This window comes from Anthonomus grandis, chromosome 16 (assembly GCF_022605725.1).
Source record: "Anthonomus grandis grandis chromosome 16, icAntGran1.3, whole genome shotgun sequence".
Classification (NCBI taxonomy): Eukaryota; Metazoa; Arthropoda; class Insecta; order Coleoptera; family Curculionidae; genus Anthonomus; species Anthonomus grandis.
In genome coordinates this window covers 14,330,060-14,357,138 of record NC_065561.1, presented here as the reverse complement: position 1 = coordinate 14,357,138, position 27,079 = coordinate 14,330,060, and the positions used below count along the sequence as shown (strand labels likewise).

At 30.9% G+C, this 27,079-nt stretch overlaps 1 protein-coding gene across 3 annotated transcripts in view; it reads left to right on the top strand.

Moving 5' to 3' along the window:
- Positions 1–20,926, top strand: part of LOC126745631 (neuroligin-1-like) — a 490,464-nt gene extending 469,538 nt beyond the window's left edge. For 2 of the 3 annotated variants that reach the window (XM_050453561.1, XM_050453563.1), the window contains 5 exons: positions 6,176–6,325; positions 10,622–10,829; positions 10,880–11,046; positions 11,099–11,341; positions 19,015–20,926. In XM_050453561.1, coding sequence (XP_050309518.1) covers positions 6,176–6,325; positions 10,622–10,829; positions 10,880–11,046; positions 11,099–11,341; positions 19,015–19,244 — 998 coding nt within the window. In that variant the 3' untranslated portion in view covers positions 19,245–20,926. The remainder of the gene's footprint in view (positions 1–6,175; positions 6,326–10,621; positions 10,830–10,879; positions 11,047–11,098; positions 11,342–19,014) is intronic. The other variant, XM_050453562.1, reaches the window with a different exon arrangement.
- The last annotated feature ends 6,153 nt before the right edge of the window (positions 20,927–27,079 follow it).

The following is a 27,079-nucleotide window of genomic DNA, read 5'->3' as shown; positions in this document are numbered from 1 at the left end:
ATGTGGCAGTAAGTGGATATGTTCGTAAAAAATTGGAAAAGTTTTAAATAATTTTAGATGAAAAAAACAAGGTATTTCATTTTTCGCCGATATCTCGTATACAGTCAGTATCCAGGAAATTTAAAATAAATTTCTTGAAACGAAAACAGAAAAGTTCTGATGAAAACAGGAAAACTTTTAACTTCCGGACTTTTATGTCCAATATTTTTAATTATAATTCAACGCCTAACGTGGGCCTCAAAGCAGCAATTTTAAATTGAACCTTAAAGCCCGAATACGTCATTCGAAAATTTAAAAACTAATTTGGGGAATGAAAATATTGCCTTAAAAAATTCTGTTAAAAACTAAGGACTTATTTTGGATAATAAATTAAAATTTAAAGAATATGTGTTTAAGAAGCACGTACTTCAAAAATAAAAGCTTTTTATGCGAGACTCTATTATCTTGTCAAATTTTAATTATGCGGACGTCGTTTTTATTTCCTTTCTGGACTCTGTGGATGTAGAAAGAACTCAAAGGATGTAAACATCTTGTTTACGTCTGGTATTTGGAGTACGATGCCTCTCTCCTACAAATTAAGAGAATTGGGATGGTTTACTATGGCTAGGAGACGCCTTTTGCACTCTCTCTGTTTATTTAATAAAATAATTAAATTTAAATATCTTTCTTACCTTTAAAATATAATCAGATTTCGCACAAATGTTCATAATCTAAACATTCGGCGGCAGTATATCTTAACTACGCCTGTCCAGAATAAACAAATATTTAGAAAGTCTTATTCATATTTAATTATCTTAACTTTAAATAAATACAGAGGTAAGAGTTTTACACTATCCGTGTAGTCTGACAAATAAAATTAAAATTGTTATCTGAAGGTTGCAACACAATTCGTCTCCATTTGTACTTATTTATATTCGCAGTTGCCAAAATTGCCATAATAGGCTTCTAACTTAGTTTTAATAAACATGCTTTTATATTTTTCTATATAAAAAAGACAGTGTCAAACAAATAATAATTTTTTTAATTTACGAATTTCTTTAACTTTAGGCTTCAACAACCTTTTCTTATGAAAAGAAAGGAAGCTAAAATTGCCTTTTATTCTTTTATTGTATTTTTATGCCTATTATACTAAACTCATTTTTTTTATTAATAGAGAGTAATAAATTCTTTATTATTACATTTTTAACAAAGCACTTCAGATTATAGATCTGATCTCACTAATTCAGGCAAATAGGCAAATTATTTTATAACTCAGTCATCAAAGTCTAATTTGGCCAGTAATATTTTATGATGGCCCTGTAAATGGTAAATGTATTTACAATCGACATATACATTTACCATTAAGAAGTCTGTTACAGAACGAATTAATGAAAATCAAGATTATTGATCTTCTACTCAGCAAAATAACATTTATTTCTCTTTTAATACTGAAGCTTTACAAATCAAGAATCGTGTCCTTTTTGATTATGCATATATGTACGTATGTATTTCGTACTTAAAATGAATGATATTAGGTTTATAGGAGATTTATATTGTTGTTGATTACATTAATAAAAATAAATATAATCCACTCAAGGAAAGCATTTTAATTTTACTGTAAATAATAATTGCGTAGGAGATTGTAATAATATAAGATTGAAATGTTGGCTAGATATGTCCAGAAGTAAAGACTTTAAGGCTAGTTTTTAGTTTTTGCCAAATTTAAGTATAGACACCAAAAAAAGTCTGAGCATTTTCAAAGTTTTTATACATTCCTTGTAATGAATTCTCTCCAGCTTGCAAAAGCTCTGCAAAAATCTATCACAAAAGTGTTACAGGAAACTGACATTTTTGACTGGGCTAATTTAAAATAATGCTCACTCGGTTAATGGAACTTTTTTTCCAATAAGCTCCTTTTAAACCGAAAACTATTACTCACTACGCTTTAACACTACATTATAAAGTTTCAGTCGCCTTTAAAATAAAATCAATCAATTCGCAACGTCAGTATGGAAAAGGATTTTAATTATATGCCGGAAAAAGCGTTTTCCTGCTGCCGGTACCTTGATCTATTAATCACCCTAGAGCTTGCCTTTTAAAAGCATATTTTTTATCCAACTTTTTGCTCGACTTTTTCGACTTCAAACTTGCCGTAGTCGCGTCGTCACTCGACTTGGGTGGCGTCATCGATTTCAGCGCGACGAAATGGATATTTTTTAATTTTAATCTGGTGAAACATGAAAATATTAACGAGAAGAAGCTTGTGATTGACGGCAAATTTATTTAACATATTAATGGAATATAAAGCAAGTTTGAGGTTTTGCATATTTTTTTCTTATCGCCACCCTCTCTGAAAGTTAACTAGTAGAGCCATAATTGGCAAATTGCTTTTTTATCGTGAGTATAGTAGCATATTGTTTTACCTAGAAATTATGTATGAAAACATATATCTAAGAGAAAGAAATGTGTATGCCACCTAGGGAGAAACATAATACATTGAATATTTTTCACTTTTTCTAAATGTCATTTTTAAAACATTGCAATGCTAAAGTTGACGTACTTGACAAAATTCAAGGAGGTTTTGGTAAAAAAGTGAATTTTTCTTTTCTTTGCGATGTTCATATTATTAATACAAAAATATAGAAATTTTTACTCTATTTAAACTATGTATATTAATTATATTTTTAAAGAGTAAAGATCCTGCACTTGATATGTAAAATTCAAAAGTGGTAAGGACCGGCGGGTCTCCAACCTGATCCCATCCAACCCAAATAAACCCCACCAAACGTATGATATCAGGTTGAAGTCAAACACAACCCAATCCAACCTAAGTAAATTTTTTAAAGTAAATTTAAAAAGTCTAAGTTGCTGAAATAAAATTAAAAATTTATCCAAATGCTTAAAATGTATATAAAATATTTTTAAATTCCTGGAAGAATAACCTGAAATAAAATGGAAAATAAGGCCAAACGCATAGAATATATAAAAAATTTACTTTAAAAGCCCAAGGACACAAGAAGAGCAAATTTTGAATATTATTAAAAATGTTATCCACAGTGGAAATTCGTGTAGTTTCCGAGCATGAGCAAATTGAAAATTTGAGGTTTTGCCTTGAATTGAGGAAAAAAATTGGCACCCAACGTGGGTGCGGAGGGTGGTATTTTTTGACCTGGCACCGAAATATCTTAAAAAATTCCAATAATTTGTTTATTGTCCTCAAATATAATATTAATGATCTAATTACGTTTAAGGTAAAATGAAAATCCTTCAGTCTCCCTCCACTTATTTATTAAACATTTAGTTAGCTTAAAATTTCCTACATGTTTCGGATACAGTGGTGTTACTCATCAGGGGGTAAAAGGTTTAAAATAATATATAAGCTAACTAAAAGTTTAATAAATAAGTGGAAAGAGACTGAAGGATTTTCATTTTACCTTAATCTACGACTCCACTGCAAGTATGGACAATTTCTTCACTAATTACGTTTAATTAGGCGAAACGTCTAATTAAAGAATTTGTTTTAAAATCTACCCATATCTGGCTATGCCTTTAAAGGTTGTTAAAATAAATTGTCGTCGTATTATTTTTTTCTTTTTAATGAAAAAACAAACACAGACAACAAAGTCATAGGAATATCACTAATTTATCTATAAAGTTTCTCTGAAAGAAACATAAAGTAGTTTTTAATATTATCCCAGAAAGGATCTTAAAATGGCTTTAAATGACTTTAAAAGTTTGACACAAAAGAAATTGATAATAAGTTAAATGCCTAGAATAAAATGAAAAATTGTGTTTTATTCCGGGCTTTAAAACCTGGAATAAAATATAAATCAAAGCTTGAAATAAGAGGAAAGTTGGCGCCCAACGTGTGGGTGAATTTTTTACAAATCTTTTTCTGTTTGTAAATTTTGTGAAATAAATTATCGTTGTGTTAAATTATCTGCAAATAAGTTAGTTTTGTAATTTATTTTATATAAAAATAGATCCATATATCCAGACAAAGGTCCAGAATATGAGTTGAAATGCCTGTAATAAAAATAAAAATTAATTAAAAGGTCTGAAATTTATATCTTTAACTTCAGGAAAATATGGCTTTAAAAACTTGAAAAATGGGTCCAAGTTCCTGGGATACATTACTGAAATTGGTATGATTTTTGAGTAGAGTAGAGTAGTTTTAGCTTTGGTTTTTTAATATTAAATTTCGGCTTTAAGGTAAAGTTGGCGACCAACATGTGGGTATGTTTGTACGTTTTGTAAAATAAATTATTTATTAATTAATTATTAATTATAATAATTAATTATTTTTAAATTTTGTTGTATCATCTGCAAACAACGTCATTTTGCCTTAGGAAAAATAGATCCGGACAAGGGTCCAAGGAGTGAAAATTATTCTAAAAGCCTAAAAATCAATAAAAATTTTAGAAAGATATAGCGTCATAAACCGGGAACAACATGTAGAATGAGTACAAGTGGCTGGAATAAATATAAAAAATTAATCCAAAGACATCTGAAATAGATATATCTTTAAACTTCAGGAATATATGGTTTTAAAAACTTGGAATAAAATAGGAAATTAGTGCAAATTCCTGAAATACATTAAAAAGTATATTTTAAAAGCTCAAGGGCTTAACAAGACAAAATTTTGAATTTAATTATAAATGATATTTACAGTAGAAGTCCGTGTGATTTTCGAGCAAAAGAGATATGAAAATTCCAGGTTTTAGCTTCGGTCTCTTAATTCAAAATTTTGGCTCGAAGGTAAAATTGGCGCCCAACATGTGGGTAATTCTTTTATATCCTTTTTAATATTTGTACAGTTTGTGAAATAAATTATCGTTTTATCATATGCAAGCGAGTCAAACTTCTTTCGCTTTTTTTTTGGAAAACAGGCCCAGAGCATAGGATTATAATTAACTTATTTGGAAAAAGTGTCTGGAATAAACTTGAAAATTACTTCAAAAGCATAGTATTCACATTAAAATCAAATAAAATTTCAAGAAGGAATGGCTGAAAGAGCCTGGAATAAAATGGAGAATAATTTTTAATGCCTGGAATAGAATACAAAAAATCTGTAAACTAAAAGAAGATATAGCATTAAAAACCTAAAATAAAACAAAAATTTATTCCAAATTCCTAAAATAAAATTAAAAAATTATTTTAAAAGACCAAGGGCATAAGAGAGGAAAATTTTGAAGTTGTTGACTTCTCAATTTTTAATTTCAGAGTGAGAGGAAAATTGGCGCCCAACGTGTGGAATATTTTTTTAATATCTCTTTCAGTGTTTGTAAGTTTTTAAACAAAAATTATCGCTGTATCATCTGTAAACAATTCCTATTTTTTGTTTTAAAAAAGTAGATGCATACCTCCAGACAGAAGTCCAAAATATAAGATTATCATTAATTTATCTGTAAACAATATCTGGAATAAACTCTAAAATGACTCCAAAGGCACGAAACTCATTAAAAAAAAAGAATTTTAAATTTGACGAAGGATTACCTACAATCTTCATCAAATTTTCTTAATATCTTGTTTAGTGCTTGTAAGTTTTATGAAATAAATGTAATTTTCTCAATTTTTCATGCAAAAATAGATCCATAGACGAAGGTCCAAAGTGTAGAATTATCATTGAATTATTTGGGTCTGAAATAAATTTAAACCTTATTTTAATTCGAGGTATTTAAATTTAATTAAATTCAATTAAATAATTTTTCTAGTTTTTTAATTTTTTATCGATACTCAATGAAATGACGCAAAACATTTTAATTCATAAATATACAATTTCACTGATCACAAGAACAAAAAGCTTCATATGACAAAAACATGCTTGTCTCTTTAAAGCCACTAAGCCACGTCGGGATTAAAAAAGATTTCCAGAAAAATAGGGATTATCAAGTTTCCAGTTTGCTTAGCTAATCCAATTGCGGGCCTGGCTAGAACGACCGTAAAAAGAGGTATCGATTTATGATTGCCATTGTATTCTGAAAAAGGCTCTTTTTATAAAGAGAAGAGAAAGTATTTTCCTATTGCCTGGTTTCCATTAATCATTGTAATCTGTGACTTCTGTAAAAGCCCCTCTTTCACTTTTAGAAAGTCTGTTTTGACTAATGGAAACGTACGGCGAATCTGGTTTAGGGTTACAAAAAGTAAACCGTTTTTTTTTTTAGTGCGAACAGTTTTAATCATTTATTATTTTAAGGTAACTATCCAGAACGGAAAGATCACTATAGGGGACATAAGATGTCGTTATGGCTTAACTTGATACCACAACTTCACAGACCTGGAGAGAGTGATGACATTTCTATGAGGCATCATCATTTTCAAGAGGAAGATGATAAGTATTATGATGGTAAGTTCATATAAATTTTTACGTCCATTTAAAAAAATTTATATTCGAATTTACTGATCCTTCCACGTCGGATTTATATTAAACGAAAATATATCCGTGGCGTATTCGGGTCAGCAAGGAATAAATTTAGCATGGAAATTTTAGCCTACAAAATATTCGGATATTTTAGAATTTATATTTGCTTCATTCGGAATATTTAGATTAATCCCTGTTGAGGTCGGTCAGCTTAATGCGGGGTAATTATTTATTCAAAAATAATTGGTTGTTTGCGTATTGGTTAACCTCGATGAGAATAAATCATATAGAGGATTAAACCTGGAAAAAAAAATTGTTTTACCAGGTGAGCAGCATTGGATAGCAGATTTTGAAAGCAAGGGAAATATACTGTAGTAGTAATTATAATAAATATAAATTGCAAGAATTAGAAGACAATTAAAGCCATAAAATGCTATTCGTACATAAGAAGTATAGGGTCGTTTACTTTAGGGACAACCGATACTATGAGTATTTTTATATTAATTTAAAAAAATTATTTTACCCAAAAATGTGGCATTTTTATTCGATCTCAAAATGCCATTTTTTTCTAGACAGAGAAAGCCTCTTAAAAAATACTCAAAAGTGATGTTTAATTATGTTTCTGTGACCACCATGTTAGTTAACTGATACTGGTAATCAGCAATAGCGCTACTTAATGTAGATTCTACTATTCTACTCACACTTTGCAGTTAATACATCCTGCGGTTCCCCATGCATGATTAATGATTAATGAGAGGATCTATGGAATCTTGAGATATATTATCATAGGCAATGTGTAGAGAATCACTCATCTGTTGTAAGTTCATTGGAAGATCTGAAAACATTTTTATACTCATCAGATTTTAATGTGTTTATTAAGTGAAAGTTGAGGTAAATATGTCGGTTATTGGATAATATTAATGAATTGGAATGTAACAATATTTACCCCTTGAATGTATAGTGTAGCAAAACGCTCCACAGCTTCGATAATGATCTTCGGGATTCAATTGACCCTAAATGTTTTTAAGCCCTAAAATACCATTAAAAATTAATAAGAATTAAATCCTTCAGAATACATTTGATCCAATTAAAATGACTTGAGGGTGTATTGAGCTAAAAATATATAATTTTTGTACAACAGCAATCATGTGACCAATTTGCTTTTTGAAAAGTTGCCCAGACAAATAGAAAAAAATGCTTTAAAGGGTTTTCTCTATTAAAATTTGTGAATTATCTAATTTTTTTAATTCAAATTTTCCATTGGAGAATAGTGACAGAAAATCAGACTAAATGGGTAGAAAATTAGAACGAGAAATCTCCTCAAAAAATTACTTAATAAGAAATAAAAATATTCGTCCAGGCAAATGATTTAGAGTCTCTCTATATTCAATGATTGAATATATTCAACTGCCTAGGAAAAATGCAATTTGTCTTCCAAGCATTTGATTTAGAGTCGCTTTCTCTCTCTGTGTCAGGTAGTCAAATGCACTTTCATTTCTATCCAATGATTGAGAGCACTCAACTGCTTGGAAAGAATAAAAATATTTTCCCAGGTAGTTCATTTAATCTCATACTCTCCTTTCCTCTCCTTTCTCTCTCTGTTATGTAATCAGGTGCAGTTTCATCTCTGTCCAATGATTGAATACACTCAACTACTTGAAAGGAATAAAGATATTCTCCCGGGCAGTTGATTTAATCTCTTACTCCCCTTTCCTCTCCTTTCTCTCTCTGTTCAATAAACGAATACAGTCAACTACCAGAAAGAAATATAATTTTCCTTCTATGCAGCTGATTGAGAAAATCTTTCTCTCTCTGTCATGTAATCAGGTGCAGTTTCATCTCTGTTCAATGATTGAATACACTCAACTGCTTGAAAGGAATAAAGATATTCTCCCGGGCAGTTGATTTAATCTCTTATTTCCCCTTCCTCTCCTTTCTCTCTCTTCAATGAATGAATACAGTCAACTACCTGCAAGAAATATAATTTGCCTCCTCAGCAGCTGATTTAGAAAATCTTTCTCTCTCTGTCATGTAATCAGATGCAGTTTCATCTCTGTCCAATGATTGAATACACTCAACTGCTTGGAAGGAATAAAAATAGTCTCCCAGACAGTTGATTTAATCTCTTATACCCCTTTCCTCTCTTTTCTCTCTCTGTTCAATGAACGAATACAGTCAACTACCTGAAAGAAATATAATTTGCCTCCTAAACAGCTGATTTAGAAAATCTTTCTCTCTCTGTCATGTAATCAGGTGCAGTTTCATCTCTGTCTAATGATTGAATACACTCAACTGCTTGGAAGGAATAAAAATATTCTTCCGGGCAGTTGATTGAGTGTCTTACTTTCCTTTCTCTCTCTTTCTCTCTCTATTCAATGATTGGATAAATTCAACAGCCTGGAAGGAATAAAAATAGTCTCCCAGGCAGTTGATTTAATCTCTTACACCCCTTTCCTCTCTTTTCTCTCTCTTTTCAATGAATAAATACATTAAACTACCTGGAAGAAATACAATTTGTCTCCCAAGCAGCTGACTAAGAGTTTTTTTCTCTCTCTGCCATTTAATCAAATGCATTTTCATCTCTGTCCAATGATTGAATACACTCAACTGCTTGGAAGAAATAAAAGTATTCTCCCGGGCAGTTAATTTAGTGTCTTACTCTCCTTTCTCTTTCTGTTCAATGATTAAATCCATTTAACTTAAATACTAAAGGAATTTCGAATTTTCGATTGATATCTCATGATCCAGACATTCGAGAATTTTAAAATAACACTTATTAGGAAAATATCCATTAATAAATTTGCTTTTTCTCTAAATCCCTTACGAAGTAGGATATTTGATTTTCAAACTCAGGAGCTCTATTAAAAGAGGATAAAAGCCAAATATCTTCTATAACTCTATTAATATTAATTTTAGCTTAACCAATTTATAATGGATTATAAGATAATTCATTGCCAACCCAGGGAAGCATAAAAAATTTTGTTGGAATTTTTTGCTTTTGAGCTATGGCTGTTTGAATTTTAGCTGACGTCAGTACTAGCTTAAGATGCCAAGGTCAGGGTTTTTAGTTAATATCTCGTGATCCAGACATTTGAGGATCCTCAAATAAACTTTGTTGGAAAGATAATGTTTTATATTACAAAATTTATATAACTTAGTTTATTTCTAAACACCAAACCAAGCGAGATATTTGACTTTGAAATTCAGAGCCTTCATCAAGAGAAGATAAAAGCCAAAAATCTTCTATAACTCTATTAATATTAATTTTAGCGTAATTAATGTGTTATCAAAAATTGTTGGTTACTTTAATATCCATCGAAGGAGATATAAAAAATTTCGTTATCTTTGGCTCATTAAGATAACGCTGTTTGAATTTTGGCTGACGTCATAGCTAGCTTGAGACGTCAGGCCCAGAGTTTTTGGTTGATGTCTCATGATCCAGACATTCGCGAATCTTCAAATAAACTTTATTAAAAAGATAATTTTCTTTACTATAATATTTATTTAACTTTTTTATCTCTAAATCTCATACCAAGCGAAATATTTGAAATTCAAACTCAAACGCTTTATTAAGAGAAGATAAAAGCCAAACATTTTCTATAACTCTATTACTATTAATATTAGGTCAATTAATAGGTTATGAAAAATTGTTGGCTACTTCAATACCTATCCAAAAAGACATGAAAAACTGCATTGGGATTCTTGGCTATTAAGATAAGGCTGTTTGAATTTTGTCTGACGTCAGAGCTAGCTTGAGACGTCAGGCCCAGAGTTTTTTGGTTGATATCTCATGATCCAGATATTCGAGAATCCTTAAATAAACTTTGTTAGAAAGATAATTTTCTATACTAAAAACCTCCTCCTTAAAAAACAAACTTTTTTAATAATGCTAATTTGAACAGCAAACCAAAAAAAATGCAAGTCAAGTCTCTCTTGCAAATACAGCGATGTTTCGATGCATGCAGCCAGAATTTTGTTTGGCTGAGGTCTACTCAATTCCGATTAGTCAATTACGATTTGTCTCCCAAGCAGCTGATTTAGAGTCTCTTTCTCTCTCTCTCTGTGTGTCAAGTAATCAAATGCATTTTCATCTCTGTCCAATGTTTAAGAGCACTTAACTGCCTAGAAGAAAGAAATATGTTCTTCTAGGCAATTGATTTAACTGTCCAAAGCAGTTAATCATTGAACAGAGAGGTTAACATTAACTATCTTGCCTGCGATTCCATGATGGTCAACAAAAATTTACTATAGCAAGTACTCTACAGTTATTTTTATTTTCAGGTTCTGTACGTCCTCAACTAAAAGAGCGACCAAGCTACGTCCAGTACGCCAATCCAGGACCACCATCAGTAACCAAACCGACTAGCACTACCTCGCTACCCACTCCACCGCCTCCAAAATCTGATACTGCTTTACAAGCTACTACCACTGAATGCCCACCTAACACTACTATTATCATGCAAACCAAAAATCCAAATAATCTGCTCAGGTAAAAAAAATTTTCTGAATTTATTTGATCTTATTGAATGAATTTTCCAGAAAACTTGCCTCAAGTCACTACCAGTCTTACACGACCGCCCTCACGGTTACCATTGCCGTTGGTTGCTTTTTGCTGCTGCTAAATATTTTTATTTTTGCTGGCATATACCATCAGAGAGGCAGAGGAAAGTGTAAAAAGAAGCAAAAAGAGGAAATGGTCGAGCAAGGTAAAATGTATCAATTAAGTATCTAAACGTGCATAAATTTTTTGGTTCACAGGAAGCTGCAGTACTTCATCCGGTGAAACCTATGATCAAAAAGCCTATGAGCGGCAGCAATATAACTGTAACAAAAGTCCATACCATACGATGTCGAGGACAAGTAGTTTTAAAAGGGACTCAATGCCAAACTTTGTGGTTGACTATACAAGTGGTGACAAAATTTCTTCGACGGAAGTGCAGATGACTGAACTGCCTCTTCAGGAGTTTAATTCGTCACCGCCACCAGCAAAAAGATGTGAGGGTAATGAGAGTTTTAATTGACTTGATAAATAAATATTAAACAGGATAATATGACCAATTCTCATTTTATTTAGTTTTCTTGCACAGTGAATAGTCTGTCGAATTTTTAAAGACTATTGATATCAGTTTTTTATTAAATGAATAATTAAATTGCTCTAAAAATAAGGTTAGCTGAGGGTGAGGTGGTAAAATAACCTAAATTAAAAATTAAACTCCAATAAACTACAATAAAATAACGTGTAATTAACGTGTTTTTTTTTTTTTTTTTTTTTTTTTTTAACAGAGTACAGAACTTGCAAGATCTTTGGTTCTCGTAGGTACTGGTAGGTAAATTTAACAATCATTGCTTTAATAGACACTCTTCTGTAACCGAAATATTAACGTGGATGAGAATTGTAGTCTAGCCAATTCTTGCTGATGAACGGTTTAAACTGAAATTATTGTATATTGGTATTTATCTTCAAACCCTTTTTGATAATGGCAATCGAAATACACACTTACAAACTTAGCACATGTTATACAGCAATCAAAAAAAAAATTTAGCGCAGAGGCTTCATTACTTATTACAGTTGACCCTAAAATATATAAAAAGTTAAATAGGAAGAATACTGAGAGGCTGAGAAGTGCGGAGAATGAGAATTAAAATTGAATTTTAATAATCTAACTATCTTTCCAGAGAATTTCGAATACTAAATAATATAGAAAGGTTGGATAGAAACGAATTTTGAGGCTTATAATAATTGATAATCCATTAGTACTTCTTTCCAAGTGATCTTCTCTAACATCATCATAAATTAAGAAAAATCTCAGAAGAATCTGAAGGCGTGTAAGCAAATCAAATGTTCACCATACAAAAAAGATAAAATATTAAAATTTATCAGTAAAAATGTTTTTCCAGAGAATTTGGTATAATAAATAGTCTGGAAAGCTAGGATAAAGTAATATTTTAAAGAGGATTTTATTAGAAGTAGAAGTATTGTATGAGTTAATTTGTACATGATCTTTTAAACAATCGATTAAGGAGGGTTAAGGAAAAAGGATCTATAGGTTCTAGAGAAGAACTCCTTGGAAGGCAGGAGAGCCTGGAAAAGAAAATTTATTTATTATAGTATTAAAAGACATAACTAAAAAGTTTAATATTCTGAGCCTTGAAGTACACTAATATGAACTACAATCCTTTCTGTCCACAATCTAGAGTAATATAATATAATAAGGTCTAATAGGCGTAATCTTTGACGTCAATGGTTTTTACCGTTCATTGGTCCTGAACATTCAAAAATTGCGCTTTTAAAGATATTAAATTTTCCTTCAGTTAAGTTAGGCATATTTAATTTTACAAAAAAAGAGATGGCTTATGCTGCGTGTCTGTTAAATTAAATATGGTTCAGAGTAAGTTCAAAAGACTCAGTAGTCCAGAAAATAGAGACAAAAAGTTACATTTAATTTACAAATAATCTAATTCAGAAATACCCAGTCATATTCTAAATGTAAGTAGGTCGCAACAAGTCAACGTGATTTTAAAAACGTAGTCGAATGCAAGAAAATGTAATTAGGTTAAAGACATGTAGGATCCTTACTTTGGAGAATAATTAGACTGAACTACGTCTATGGCTTAATAACAAATAGCAATCACAAGTGACACCTCGAACACTTTTAAAGTAATCTATTTTTTTCAAACACAGTAAACTTTTGCAATAAGGCCTATTTAAACAGCAAGTCGAAAAAATGCAAGTCAAGTCTCTCGAAAATACAGCGATGTTTTCATGCATGCAGCCAGAATTTCGGTTGGCTGAGGTCCAGACGACTGAGCTGCTTCCGCTCCGGGGAGTTGAAAGTGTAGGTAATATATTTTTGGGAATTTTCTGTTTATACTTGCCCATTACTTGCCGGATCAGCGGCTTTTAATCGCCTAACTGTCAGCTTAAATCAGAATTTTTAGATTGCCGTCGTTTGATTTGTTGGCCCTACCGACCGTAAAAAAAATTAGGTCAACTCTTATTTCGTTTAGAGAAACTGGATATTTTTTAAGTTAATTTAATGCCTGTTATAAGTTGAAATTGGACAGGCTTGTATAAAAAAAACTTATGTACCTTTTCCTATGAAAAAATTTCGTTAAATATACGTAGCAAGATTTCTGAAATCCCTATATGAGAACCTGAAATCACACTCGTCGTACAAGTGACACATCTGGCAAAAAGTTGTTCATATCATATTATGTAGAATAATTCTGAATACACAAAGGGTTCCATTTGTAGTTTGGCAACCAACCATAAAATTTAGACTAAATGCGAAGCATCACAATCCCCTCTCCTATATTAAAGTATTTGAATATTTGGTTTGTCCACAACAAGCTTATATAAATTGTGAGACTCCTAATCACAATCCCTGTACAAATTGATGGTAAATTTTCAAACAGTAAATTCCTAAAACCCTTTCTGAATACCGTCGATATCATAATATGGACACTGCATTGCTGTTATTTAAAAAAGTTTCAATGCAAATTTCTAGCGAAATAGAAAAGTTAGAAAAACGATTCAATAATTCACATAAGGGTTAATGAACTACCATATTCTTAGCCACAAGGTGATTCACGACAACTATAGAATTTCAAATAGCACCACCCTCTTTAACATGCCTTCAATTAAACATCTCACTTAGTCCCTCAGCAGGACTAAGTGAGATATGAAAATTTTGCCATAGTTCTCCATATTGCCGTTGTGGCCACTTTTGAAAATAGGTGTATCAAAGCACGTCTCTTAGTATTCCACAAATAGATTGGAAAAATTTTAAATATATCAATGGTAAACTCAAAGAAAATATTATACCATGTAAACAAATAACCGAGTGTTCATCTAAAAACTGCCTTTATATTTCCTTTGACAAAGATATTACAATATTAGCAATATTGACTGTCGAAAAATAATCGGTAAACCAATTTCCGATTTTATCAGAAGGGTCCTTTCAAATCTTGTTCAGATATATGGAGTTTGGTTAACCATTTGATTCCCAAAGACTCCCAAAGTCCCAGCAACTTAATGACTTTCTTCTTTAAAATAACCAACGTGCTTTCAAAAACAGTTCGGTGTAGCATTAATCCAAATACATCCACCCTCTGAATATATCTCTGATAACGTTGGTGCCCCACATTACATTGCAAATTTCATTTAATCCTTAAAACAAGTTCGTTTGTATTTAGTGTGAGCTATTTTCTTTAATAAAATAGGGTTATGGTATTGTTGCCGTCTTATTTAAACTAAAGCCAGACTGAGACTATAGCGGATGAGATATAACAACACTCAACTCGATGTGACAGAATATTAAAGAATCGGACAATCTGTGAAAATAAACATTGAGATCACATATATAACTCCGATTCATTATTTATTTATTGTATATCCAAGCAGAGACGAGTAGAACGACAGGTGGGTATCTGATCTAGTCACAGACGAATCAGAGATATTTCTTATTATTTGTAAATGTGCAAGAAAAAAATATTAGCAGAGCTTATAATCGCGATCATCATATAGGCTCTCCAAGTAGCTTAGATCTCTATAATAAGACTCTCAAATTATCTAGAATAGTAAGATCCAAAAATTCGAGTCGTAGATTGATTTAGATCACCCTCAGTTGCCTGGAATAGCTTTCAAAATATTCCCCAGGACCTTCAAGTGACTTAGATCACTGTAATAAGACTCTCATATCATCTTAAATAGCAAGATCCAAAAGGGAGAGTGGTAGTTTAACACAGATTACCCTTATTTGCCTAGAAGGGCGCTCAGAGTACTTAGAAGATCATTCCAGGCTCTCCAAATAGCTCAAATCTCTATAATAAGACTCTCAGATTATCTAGTCACCTTCGATTTGCCGATGATATTGTTGTCATTAGCGATGACATCAACGAACTAAAAGATATGTTGGAAGAACTGCAAGAAACATCAAAACAAATCGGACTCAAGATGAATCTAAACAAAACCAAAATAATGACCAACGAACCAACAGTAATAACTATAGAAGGCCACGGTCTCGAAAACGTCGAGGAATACATATACTTGGGCCACGCTGTCAGACTGGGAAAACAAAACCAAATAGCCGAAATATCCCGGAGAACAAGACTTAGCTGGGCAGCATTCGGAAGACTAGGATACATTTTAAAATCCCAAAGCATCCCAATTAATCTTAAGCGGAAAGTCTACAAGGCTTGCATATTACCCGTTACAACGTATGTACTCGAGACGATGACACTGACAAAGAGGAGCGCAGAAAGACTCAGAACAACCCAGAGAGCCATGGAGCGCTAGCTTAAGAGACCACATTAGAAACGATGAGACTCGAAGAAGGACAAAGGTAACGGATGTTATGAGAAGAGTAGCCGAACTAAAATGGAGATGGGCAGGTCACGTTGCAATGCAAGACCCATCTAGATGGACTAACAAAATCATGCAATGGCGCCCAAGAGCCACAAAAAGAAATGCGGGAAGACCACCAACGCGGTGGCGGGCATGACGACATCCAACGAATAGCAGGGAGAAACTGGCTCCAAACTGCCCTAGATAGACAAACATGGAAAGCACTAGAATAGCAAAATCTGAAAGAGAGAGTAATAGATTGATTCAGATTATTTTCAAATGCTAGGAAGAGCTCTTAAAGTACTTAAAAGATCTTTCCAAGCTCTCCAAATAGCTCAAATCTCTGCAATAGAACTCTCAAATTATCTAGAATAGCAATATCCAAAAGAGGGAGTCATAGATTGGTTCAGATGACCCTCAATTGCTGGGAAGAGCTCTCAGCGTACTTAAAAGATAATTTAATCCTTTAATAACGCGCTGACCTAATAATATCTGACCAGGCAGGCATCAAAGTACTTGCTAACTACAGGATTAAATCAAACCGTGTATAGAACTGCCTACTGGAACAAGAAAAATAATTAACGGTAACAATGAAGAAGTTATGTTGGTACCGGAACTCATACCCAGTATATCAAGAAATAAAAAAGCTGTAAAAAGAACTGCTAATCTCTTTACTAGATCAGAATCTGCATTGGGGATACCAAAAAGTATTACACAAAAAGTAAGCCGAAAAATAGGAGACCTTCCAACATTCAGATAGTCTCTAGACGTCTTAACAGCATGCGTTTGTACAATACAGACCTAACTTAGCAAGAAACTATAAACTATTGGATACATAAATAATCTGCGTTTATGAGGCACTGTGTGTCCCAGAAGACAATAAATATTTGAAAATGATACACTAGGCCCAAAAGAATTTAATACCATAGTAGTAAAACAATTTAGGCTAGTGCAAGGCTTTGAAGTATCAGAAGATGTTTATCAAAAGGTCTAAAAATAAATAAGTCAATAATAGACTAAAGGACACTCGATTTTGAAAGCTGGAGTAATCTCAGGAAGGAAACAATATTGTTCCCATATAAAATAATCTATTTTCTTTGATCTATGCGGAATAGTCCGGACATTAAAGAGTTTTTCCTTTATACTTAACATGTACCCTTAAATATGAAGGTGTATGAATAAATAAAGTAGGGGTTTGTAAAAGTTACCAATGGATCGTCGTAATTTGTATATAAAAATGTCTCAAGAAACGAACTGAAAGTCTATGCAGATGTAGCTAAAGGGATTTTAATATTGAAATATGAAAGTGTGTCAGTAAAAAAACTAGGGGTTTTTAAAAAAGTTACTAGTAGGTCATCATATATTGAATATAATTCAAAGTGTATGGAGTAAAAAACTAGCTATATTGAGACTCTCAACGATTGCAGGTGTTTAGCCATATAGATTGGGATTTACCATCTCATTTCGGTAAAGAGATTCATATTTATAGCACGAATATACCAAGTATGGAAAAAATTGCTTGTAATAATTGTGAGATTCGCTATCACGATTACTGTACAAATTAATGTTAAAATTTCAAGCAGTCAATCCTTAAAACCTTGTCTGAGCACCCTCATATATCATAATTTGGTTGGAAACCTATTTTAGTGTTTTTTTAAATTCGTACAAGAAATTGAGAAAAAAAATATTTTTTGAAAATATTGATTTTTTTTCTAGTTATTCGACACAATGTTCACAGCTCAAAAAATTGACCAGATGGCCATTTTAAAAATTTATACACATTCTTTCGGGACAATTTGGTTGAACACACTTGTCTTAGCGCGTTTTTTTAAATTCGTACAAGAAATTGAGAAAAAAAATATTTTTTGAAAATATTGATTTTTTTTCTAGTTATTCGACACTACACATAACCCAAAAAATTGACCAGATGCCAGTTTGAAAATTTGTATACATATTTCTTGGACAATTTAGTTGGACACGTATTGCAGCGTTTTTCCAAATTCGTACAAGATTTTGAAAAAAAAAAATATTTTTTTTTGAAAATTTTGATTTATTTGCCTAATTATTTGACACAATGTTCCTAATAAAAAAAATTAACTAGATGCCATTTTAAAAATTTGTACTCACTTTTCCTGGATTTTCCAAGGTTTTGGGAAAAAAAAATTTGCTGAAAATAATGATTTTTTTTTCTAGTTACTCGACACAATGTTCATAACTCAAAAAATTGATTAGATGCCAATTTAAAAATCTTTTCTTCATATTTTCTGCACAATTTAATTGGACACCTATTTTAGCATTATTCCAAATTCGTTCAAGATTTTGAAAAATTTTTTTTTCTAATTCTCGACACAATGGTCAAAGCTCAAAAAATGCCAAGATACCATAATAAAAATGTGTACACAATATCATATTCCCTGGACAATTTGGATAGACACCTGTTTCAGAGTTTTTTAAATTTTGTTTATGATTTTGAGAAGAAAAAATATTTTTTTAAAAATTTGGATTTTTTTTGAAATAATTCTAGTCATTTTTATTTAACTAGCGACTAACCTTATGGCAATGGAGAAGTTGCATAGGGTGCTCAAAAGTGACGCAAAAGAGTCTTTAAATTTCCTAATAGTATTTACATTTATTTTGTCGCTTCCACCAGCTGAATTACTTGTAGGTTTAATAACAACTGTAACACTTGTTAGTGACATAATTCCACTATCTAATGGATCTTCAAGGTCAAAGAATTTTTGGTAAAAACCCGTGACTTAAAGCATATTAACATCGAACCATCTCGGCAAAGGGTTGATTTAATTCAATGGATATATCTTAAACGCTAGTGTGTATCGTATTTTAATATTCAAGTTCGGGTATGGTGGTTCGTATATTTTTTGTAGATTTATTATGAACGATACAATTTAGGGAGCATCACAGTTCTTTACTATCATTTAGCGAGATTTGCAATTGACTTAAGTAGAAATCTTTTTTTTGCCTCTTCAATTCTAGTTTTCAATTTATTCTCTGTTTCTACCACTCCTTTAAGAACTACTATTTGGAATTTTTTATGACTTTTGTAATAATAATAATTCCTTTTAAGGTCAGTTTTTTCCAAGATTATGTAGATCTTTATTAAACCAAGGAGTACTGTTATTTTTGAATCTATTTTTATGGGTTTTACTGGTTAAACAATAAGGACAACGCTTTTTTTCACTGTTGATTGCTAAGATTGTTAAGCTGTAGAAAAAACTGAGATTTTGTAAGTGATGTTACTGAACAGTTTTTCTAAGTAGGGGTTGATTATTTAATTAATTTTTTAAACTCAACATTAACATTTTTGTAGGTAGCTCCTATGCTCTTCCACCAGACGTGACAGCATCAACCTCCGGCAATCCAGAACAACAATCGCAATCCTGCGGGACAAGTCCAACGATTCCCGAACCGCCGCCTCCCCCTAAAGGGCAACCGCCTGCGTCTGCGTACAACCAACCGGGAATTTTAAGATCCCACGGGGTACCCACTACGCCTGGTACCATGAAAAAACGCGTCCAAATTCAAGAGATTTCTGTATGAGTGTTGTGTATTATATTATATGTCGTGATTTGATATATTAAATAAATTAAATATTTTGGGTAAGAAATGTGGTTTAGGCTTGGGTTACCAATGCCCATGATGGTAGATTTAATTATGTCACTTTTATTAACGCTTTTCATTAATTAACTTTTAACGTTTATAATTATTCTGTATATACTGACCTATATTTGAGTTTAATTTGAAAAAAATTATTTTAATGCAAAGAGATATGTTGTTTATTATAATTAATATTTGCTTAACCCTTTTAATCCGGGTTTCCTTTTTCAATATTATATATTGCTTTGGTATTTGGCATACCTATTTTAATTTTTTCTTTAAACGGTTCTTTATGGAAAATGATTGGACATTGATGTCTCACCAGGGTTTTTTGACGGAACACATTTATCTCAACAGTTTAACTAAGATATGATATGGTGTAAAACAATCTACGTACAATGGATAATAATACTTCTTGACTTAAAAAATATTTCTTGACTAACTTTTCTTGAATATTTCATAAATGTACCTCGTCCTTAGAGTCCGAGTCCTTATTTTAAATTCATTGGCATAAGTGGGTTGTGTTCTTTTATGGCTGATCTACCCTTAAAATTTCGTTATTGATTTGTCAATTTTTTGAAGGTTTAGTACCAGCAAGTTGAACTCAAATCAAAGTGCAAAAAGTAAATTTTCTGAACATCAAGATTGGTAAAATCAGTTATGTACAGGAGAAAAAGTATATGCCCTAAAACTAGGAGATCTTTGCGGAACTTTTAGTAAGATAGGATGGAAATCAGAGCACTCAGTCCCCACAAATACTTGCTACTATCAATTTTATAGATAAGAAGAAAATAGGAGGATATAACCCCTGTATAGTAGAGGATATAAAGTTTCCTCAGCAGAATACTGCAGCAGATATAGTAAAATACTTTTGACAGATCACAAAAAATCGAGTTTTAGTTCTGAAACGTTAAGTAATTTTTTTCTGAGAAAAGGAACACGATAGTATTTTGTCCATATTTTTAATGGTTTATTTCATGGTTTTTTTAGCTTCGTTAGAATACAATTTTAATAAAAGTAATAATTAATAACTATTCCTTAATATAGACTTTTTTATTCCCTCGTTATCAAGCGACGAATTATTTGAGTTGATACTCTATTATAATACATTATAAAACAGACATCAGCTACTAGAATAATTGCTGTGTAGAATATTTTTTTTATTCTTTGTAGATTTTTCATGAATCTCCAGTTTTTGATTGCAGCATTAGGATGTATAAAGCAAGAGACTTCTTGAAATGACCTTTAAAAAGCAATTTAATTCAGTTTTACCACGATATGGATCACACTGAATAATAAGTTTTATTTAAGAAGGAATAGTTCTTCTAGAAACAACATTTTCATGATCACAAGATTAATTTATCACCCACATCTTATTGATTTTCCCCATCAATATTTTCATCTTCTTTAGAATTTCTCATGTTATTGTGCTCATCATCAAAAGAATCATTATCAGTCTAACCTAGATACAGATAATGGAAGAAACTTTTGATCTTATATGCTGTCATCGCGATGTCTTGGACTTAACTGTTTCTCTTAGTTTTATCGAAGTTTTCCGCACAGTACTTCAACTCGTGAAACCAAATTAACAATTTACGGAAAGCTGCTGGGATATATACAGGGTGTCCCGGTTCATGTGGGAAATCTCTCGGATTCAGGTAGAACATCGAAAAATAATACCTAACGGACGCTGCTGGAAATTGGTTTTTCATAAATTACTTTTAAACTACCCAGTAGAATTTAATAAAAATTTTAGGTGATGAACACTATTAGGGTGAACACCTCTTAAAATGACATCCTTAAAATACATTTACCTTATTTACTTTACCAGGGGTGGACTAGGTTGTACACTTTAATGCGTATATTTTTAACACCACATACAGGGTGAAAATATGAAATTTTCTGGTCTTTGAATAACTGACGTACCTATCTCTTTTTTTTGTACCTATCTTCTTTCTTTTATTTTAAAAAAAATAAAAAAAAACATTGGCTCGTTTATTTTTTTTCTCCAAAACGGTTCATTTTATCGATAATGAACAAGTATACCTTTTTTTTAGCCTAGGGTTCAAGGTATCCAAATTTATTTTTTTTAGACTTTAACATACAGGATGTTAAAAATATACGCATTAAAGTGTACAACCTAGTCCGCCCCTGGTAAAGTAAACAAGGTAAATGTATTTTAAGGATGTCATTTTAAGAGGTCCCTAATTGTGTTCATCACCTAAAATTTTTATTAAATTCTACCGGGTAGTTTAAAAGTAATTTATGAAAAACCAATTTCTATAAGCGTCCTTTAGTAGGCTGTATCTTCGTAAAGAAAGCCTGTAGGAATTTTTTTTATAGGAACGTTCGGTATTATTTTTCGATGTTCTTCCTGGATCCGAGAGATTTCCCACATGAACCGGGACACCCCGTATATAGGGCAACAATTTAAAAACTTGAAATGGCCATGTATAAGGAATGAAAATCTGAAAAAAAAAACGCTGAACACATTTTCTATAAAACGAAGGAGGAACAAAAACAAGCATATTATCTCACCCTTATCTGCAATCCCTTGTACAGGGTGAGAAACAGCCCTAATATTTTAAATTGAAAGAAGGGTCGAGTGATACATCATCTTAAAGCTCTTGAAAAATGCTTTCCAATTATACCATAAAAATCCACATTTCAGAAAAATGTTTTCTGTTTATCAAGGAAACCAATAAACATAAAAGACTATTTTGAATTTCTTATTATTATTTAATTAAATGTTGAAAATGATTTTTCTTATTTTAAAGATAATAATAAAGCCTTTCTGTATATTTACAAATATTTCTCTGAATATAGCATGGCATCCCTGAACTATTTTTTACTGGAGTGATTTACACAGATTTTAGGTCATCCCACAAAAAGTCAATAGGTGTTAGATCCAAAGATCTAGGTGGCCATTCAATCTTTTTCAATTTACTGGTTACGATAATGATCATCCAACCGTTATCTAACTGAAACTACATAATGAGGAGATGCTCCATCTTGTTGGAATTGTAGTACATAAGCATTCTTCTAAAGATAAATTTCCGTGCACGTTCCTTTGATTTTCTAATGCCCGCAGTATTAGTGGTTTGATAGACCTCTGTAACATATGGCATACATGTCGCCATTTAAATTTTCTGATATAAATAATGGGTCGATATCCCAATATACCAGCGTAAACATTAATTTTCTGAGGGTACTGAGTATGCCCTTCTCTAAATATGTGTAGGTTCTTGTCATCACTGAAGCAAATATTTTTAACTAGTCAAGGTTCTGCAGTGATTCCAATTGTCAATATTTCACAAAACTGGATTCTTCTCTCCAGATCTTCGTCACAAAGGTCTTGCAGTATTTGCAGTTTAAAGATATAAAAATCATGAAATTTCTTATTGATTCACGAGATAATCCAGTTGCTACAGCTGCTTGACGAGTTGATAAAATTGAATTAATTGCAAACTGACCCAGAATTTTTATTTACGTTTTATTATGTCCCCACCATAGTACCATTGATAATATTGCACGCCTTGGATGACATAAATAGAACTGAAGCAAAGAAATAGTACCGCAACATTCCTAGACATAGAAGTGTAGAATATTAAAGGAAGGAGAATCGGTTGCATTTTTTTAAACTGGATTGATTCTGTTATTTCATGATTCTAGGTTAAGTAGATCCAGAGTTACCTGTCAAAGAGTTTAACATTAGCATTCTGACTTGATTGAAATTTGGTATTTGATGTATTTAGGTTTATATGTATATAGGGAAAATATTATTTATAATAGCATAATTTCGGTTGATTTTTTTTCGACATTCTTTTGTATTTAAGACTTTATAGGGCTGTATCTTACCCTGTTTAATGGGTTGCAGATAAGGGTGAGATAATATGCTTGTTTTTGTTCCCCCCTTATATTATGAAAACTGTTTTCATCGTTTTTTTATTTAGCTGTTAATTCCTCATATATGGCAATTTCAAGTTTTTAAATTGTTATCCTGGATGTGTCTTTACAGGAGTAAAAGGGTTAAGTAACATTACTTATCAGTGTAAAGTCACAATTAATCTAATTGAAAGCCTTATTCCTAATAACTATTGAAAAAGCTTGCAACTTACCATATTAATATTGTTATATGTTTATTTAGATATTACGACAAATCCACAAACAATTAATAATCTCAGGCAGTATTTTTTTATAGGATTTAAAATTTATATATTTGTCATTTATATGATGATGTCATTACAAGATGTTAATATTTATATTTTTATGCAAACATTTTTTTTTTGTTGGACCTCGTTTCATAAGTAAGAATGTATTTTAAAGAAAAAATTATATTTAGTATCATGTCAATCAATCTTCAGGGTGGTTAATATTTACTAAACTAAAACCGGTGTTTTATTTGAAATTTTGAATATTTTTAAAAATTATTAAAAGTAGCATTTTTCAAAATCAAGTTTTACCGAATTTAAAAAACAAATCAAACTAATATTTTTATTAGTATTACTTGAAATATTATTAAATATATCCTGTGCTATCTTTAATATACGTCTCAAAAGGTGAGTATAAATTCATTTAAAATTAAACGATAGGTTTTTTGCAAAAACACTTGCACCCGTCGATTTTAATTTCAAGTTAGGCTTTTTCGTAGATACAGTTTGTATATATAGGGTTGCTTAAAAATAAATGTCGACCATCAACTTAATTTTTTCAAATGAAAGTACCCTTTTTTTTAATTTCATTTTTGAATTTCGCGTGGACTTCTACGTATGTTTCATGCGTCATATCCACTACCTAAAGTCAACAGTTATCGAAAAAGCCACGATTTATGTAACGAATAAAAAAAAAACAAAAGTTTAATTAAATGTTTAAAATGGTTGCCATTCACGGCTTGACAGTTTCCAAGATGATCAATAAATTCTCGTTGCACATTTTCAATTATTTTCCGAATTATAGCTCTTATTTCTCTGCGAATACTTTCTTTTAAGTCATCTAGATTATTTGGCCTATAAACAAATACCTTTGACTTGAGGTATCCCTACATTGAAACATTAAGGTATCCCTACAAAAAAGTCCTTTGGTGTTAGATCGGGCGACCTAGTAGGCCATTCAATGGGTCCCTGCATATATAAGCTTCACGTACAAAAAAACACAACTTGAAATGAAAATTGACGGGACGGAGCGTTTTTGCAAAAAAAACCATTGCTTAATTTTGAATGATTTTGGACATAAATTTGGGACGCACTGTATATAGAAAACCTATGTAGTAACTTTATACAGAAGAACGGGCATATACGAAAATTTAGGGCATAATTAAAAACGTGTCTTAAAGTTAATCTGTGTGTCAAAGTAGTAACTATTTACTTCTATAGTAACTAATAACTATTAAATTTATTTTAAAATACAGATTCTTACTATAGATATTGCATTATGATTATTTATTTCATCCAATAAAAGTGAATTGGACGGCATTTTATTTTTAAAAAAATGCCAAAGAAATTATTTATCTAGTTGCATAATTCGGGTAGAAAAATTTAATTATTTTTATATAATTTTTTTACGAGATATTTGAAGTTTCATGAATCACCTTGTAAAAAATAATACCATTCTTTCACGGTTTTCTTATTTTTTAGTTGATTCTTTTCCACTAGAATCATTTGCATAATAAATCATAATGGTAAATTAAAACTATCTGCAGTAAAATTAAATATATTTATTTGTTCCTCTTCTAAGAATTTAATTTTTTTAATATTATTTTCAAATTTATACAAAGTGTTTTAAAGAAAACATGCAAAACTTAAAAAGATTATACAGTAGTACGTACATCAGTACGTCGCTTCTGTATAAAAATCGACCTTTTACATGAATTTAATTAAAAAAGTTACTGCTCATGTAGACGAATACCTTTTTCAATAGTTGTTCTTTAATGGAATTTACTACTAGTGCTATTATCCTTAAATTAATTCTAAATTTTTATATATAAATGCTATTTATTTAATTTTAAAATGAAGCCATGTATTCCTTCCTCGGAAGAAATGATATATCTTGATTTACACCTGAATTTTTAAGACAGTAAGTTATTTAATGTTTAGTGAGAAGTATTTATAGGGGTTTTAAAATATACTACGCAATTCATACTCATAATTTTCAGAAAAAAATGCAAAGTGTTTAGAAAAATTATTAATTAAAATCTTTAAAGTTATCATATGAACTTTCTGTTAACCAAATTGAAACTACATTCTTATTTACTTCGACGAGGTCCAATAAATCATTTATTAAAAGTTTATTTAACAAAACTTTGAATAAATCAAAAATACCTGCTAATTTTATTTGAATAATCAACAATCTTTATTGCTATCCTTTTTTCCTATGGTAAATAATGTCTCATTTATTCACTGATACCTATATAAAATTGCAGTAAATATAAGATCATCCGAATGAAGTCATATATGCCAAAAGCTTTTTAGTGTGCTTTAATAAGCCAAATAAATTTAATTTTTGAATTGTTATTTATATACCTAATGTTATGTTATAGCTCGTTTCTAAGTCAATAAAAAATAATTTATTCTGTGTTAATATATTTTACATTTCTGTGATTTATTGTTTAATATTTTGTTTAGGTAAATATTATACTTGTTATCTAGTAATATTTATATAGCCTAAATATTTATTTAGTCTTGTACGAATCAAAAATACCTATAAATAACAATGGAATTGTAGGAGAATTGAGTTTGGTAAAATAAATGAGGAATTGCCTGTAATACATTTTTATTATTGTCTTTGCTTATCATTGACAATCAATATTTAAAAATGTTTTTATTTAATTACATTATCAACCAAACCAAAGTCGGGTAATTTAATTCCATACAGGGTGTACCTCGAGAACCTAATTTAATCATGTTCTTTCTGTGAGATTATTTTTTGCCGGATTCTAATAAAAATTACACTTAAATATTTGAAAAAAAAATACGTTCTTATTGTTGTGATTAAAAAAAAATTGTCAATATTTTGGATCAAGCGGTATATACAGGTTGTCAATTTAAAGAAATACCATTTTTAACATTCAAGTTCCAAAACATTATTTGTCAGATACCTTTTAAGGAATATGATAATTAATTAAAATACAAATATATGTGCGATTATTAAATAGTATTCACGCAAATCAAATATCTATATATAAAACACATTTAATCTCCATAGAGATTAATAAAACATTTTCTACAATACGTTTCAAGTTTACAAAATTTCCACAATTTCAACATACAAACATTAAGTAATTTCCATCTACATACACAAAAAGTAAAAAATAGTATAGATTACATAACAACAGATGTCTAGGATTGGAGGAACTCTTGTAAACTAAAAAAGGCTCTGAAACATAATTCCTTCTTAACTACATTTTTAAAAAAGCTATATTCCAAAGTTTTTATATTTGTTGGTCGACTTTGGACCGTAATAGACCGCAATAAGATGGTACAATACTGCCACACTGTCTAGTTTGACAGTAGTAAATATCACTATGAGTTAAAAATGTATCTTGTGTCCGTTAAATATAAAAAATGCATTTTATGATGTAAACTGACAGCAAGGTTGATGTATTGAGTTTTGTAAATGCAGATCTGCAGATATCCCTACATCCCAAGATATTGGATGATGAACTAAGACAGATTATTTGTATTAATATCCCAAGTGAGTTTTGAATCCAGATATAATCCCAGAAACTTTACCTCAGATGGATTACTAAGTGTCTCTCATTGAAAACCACATTTTTTGGATCT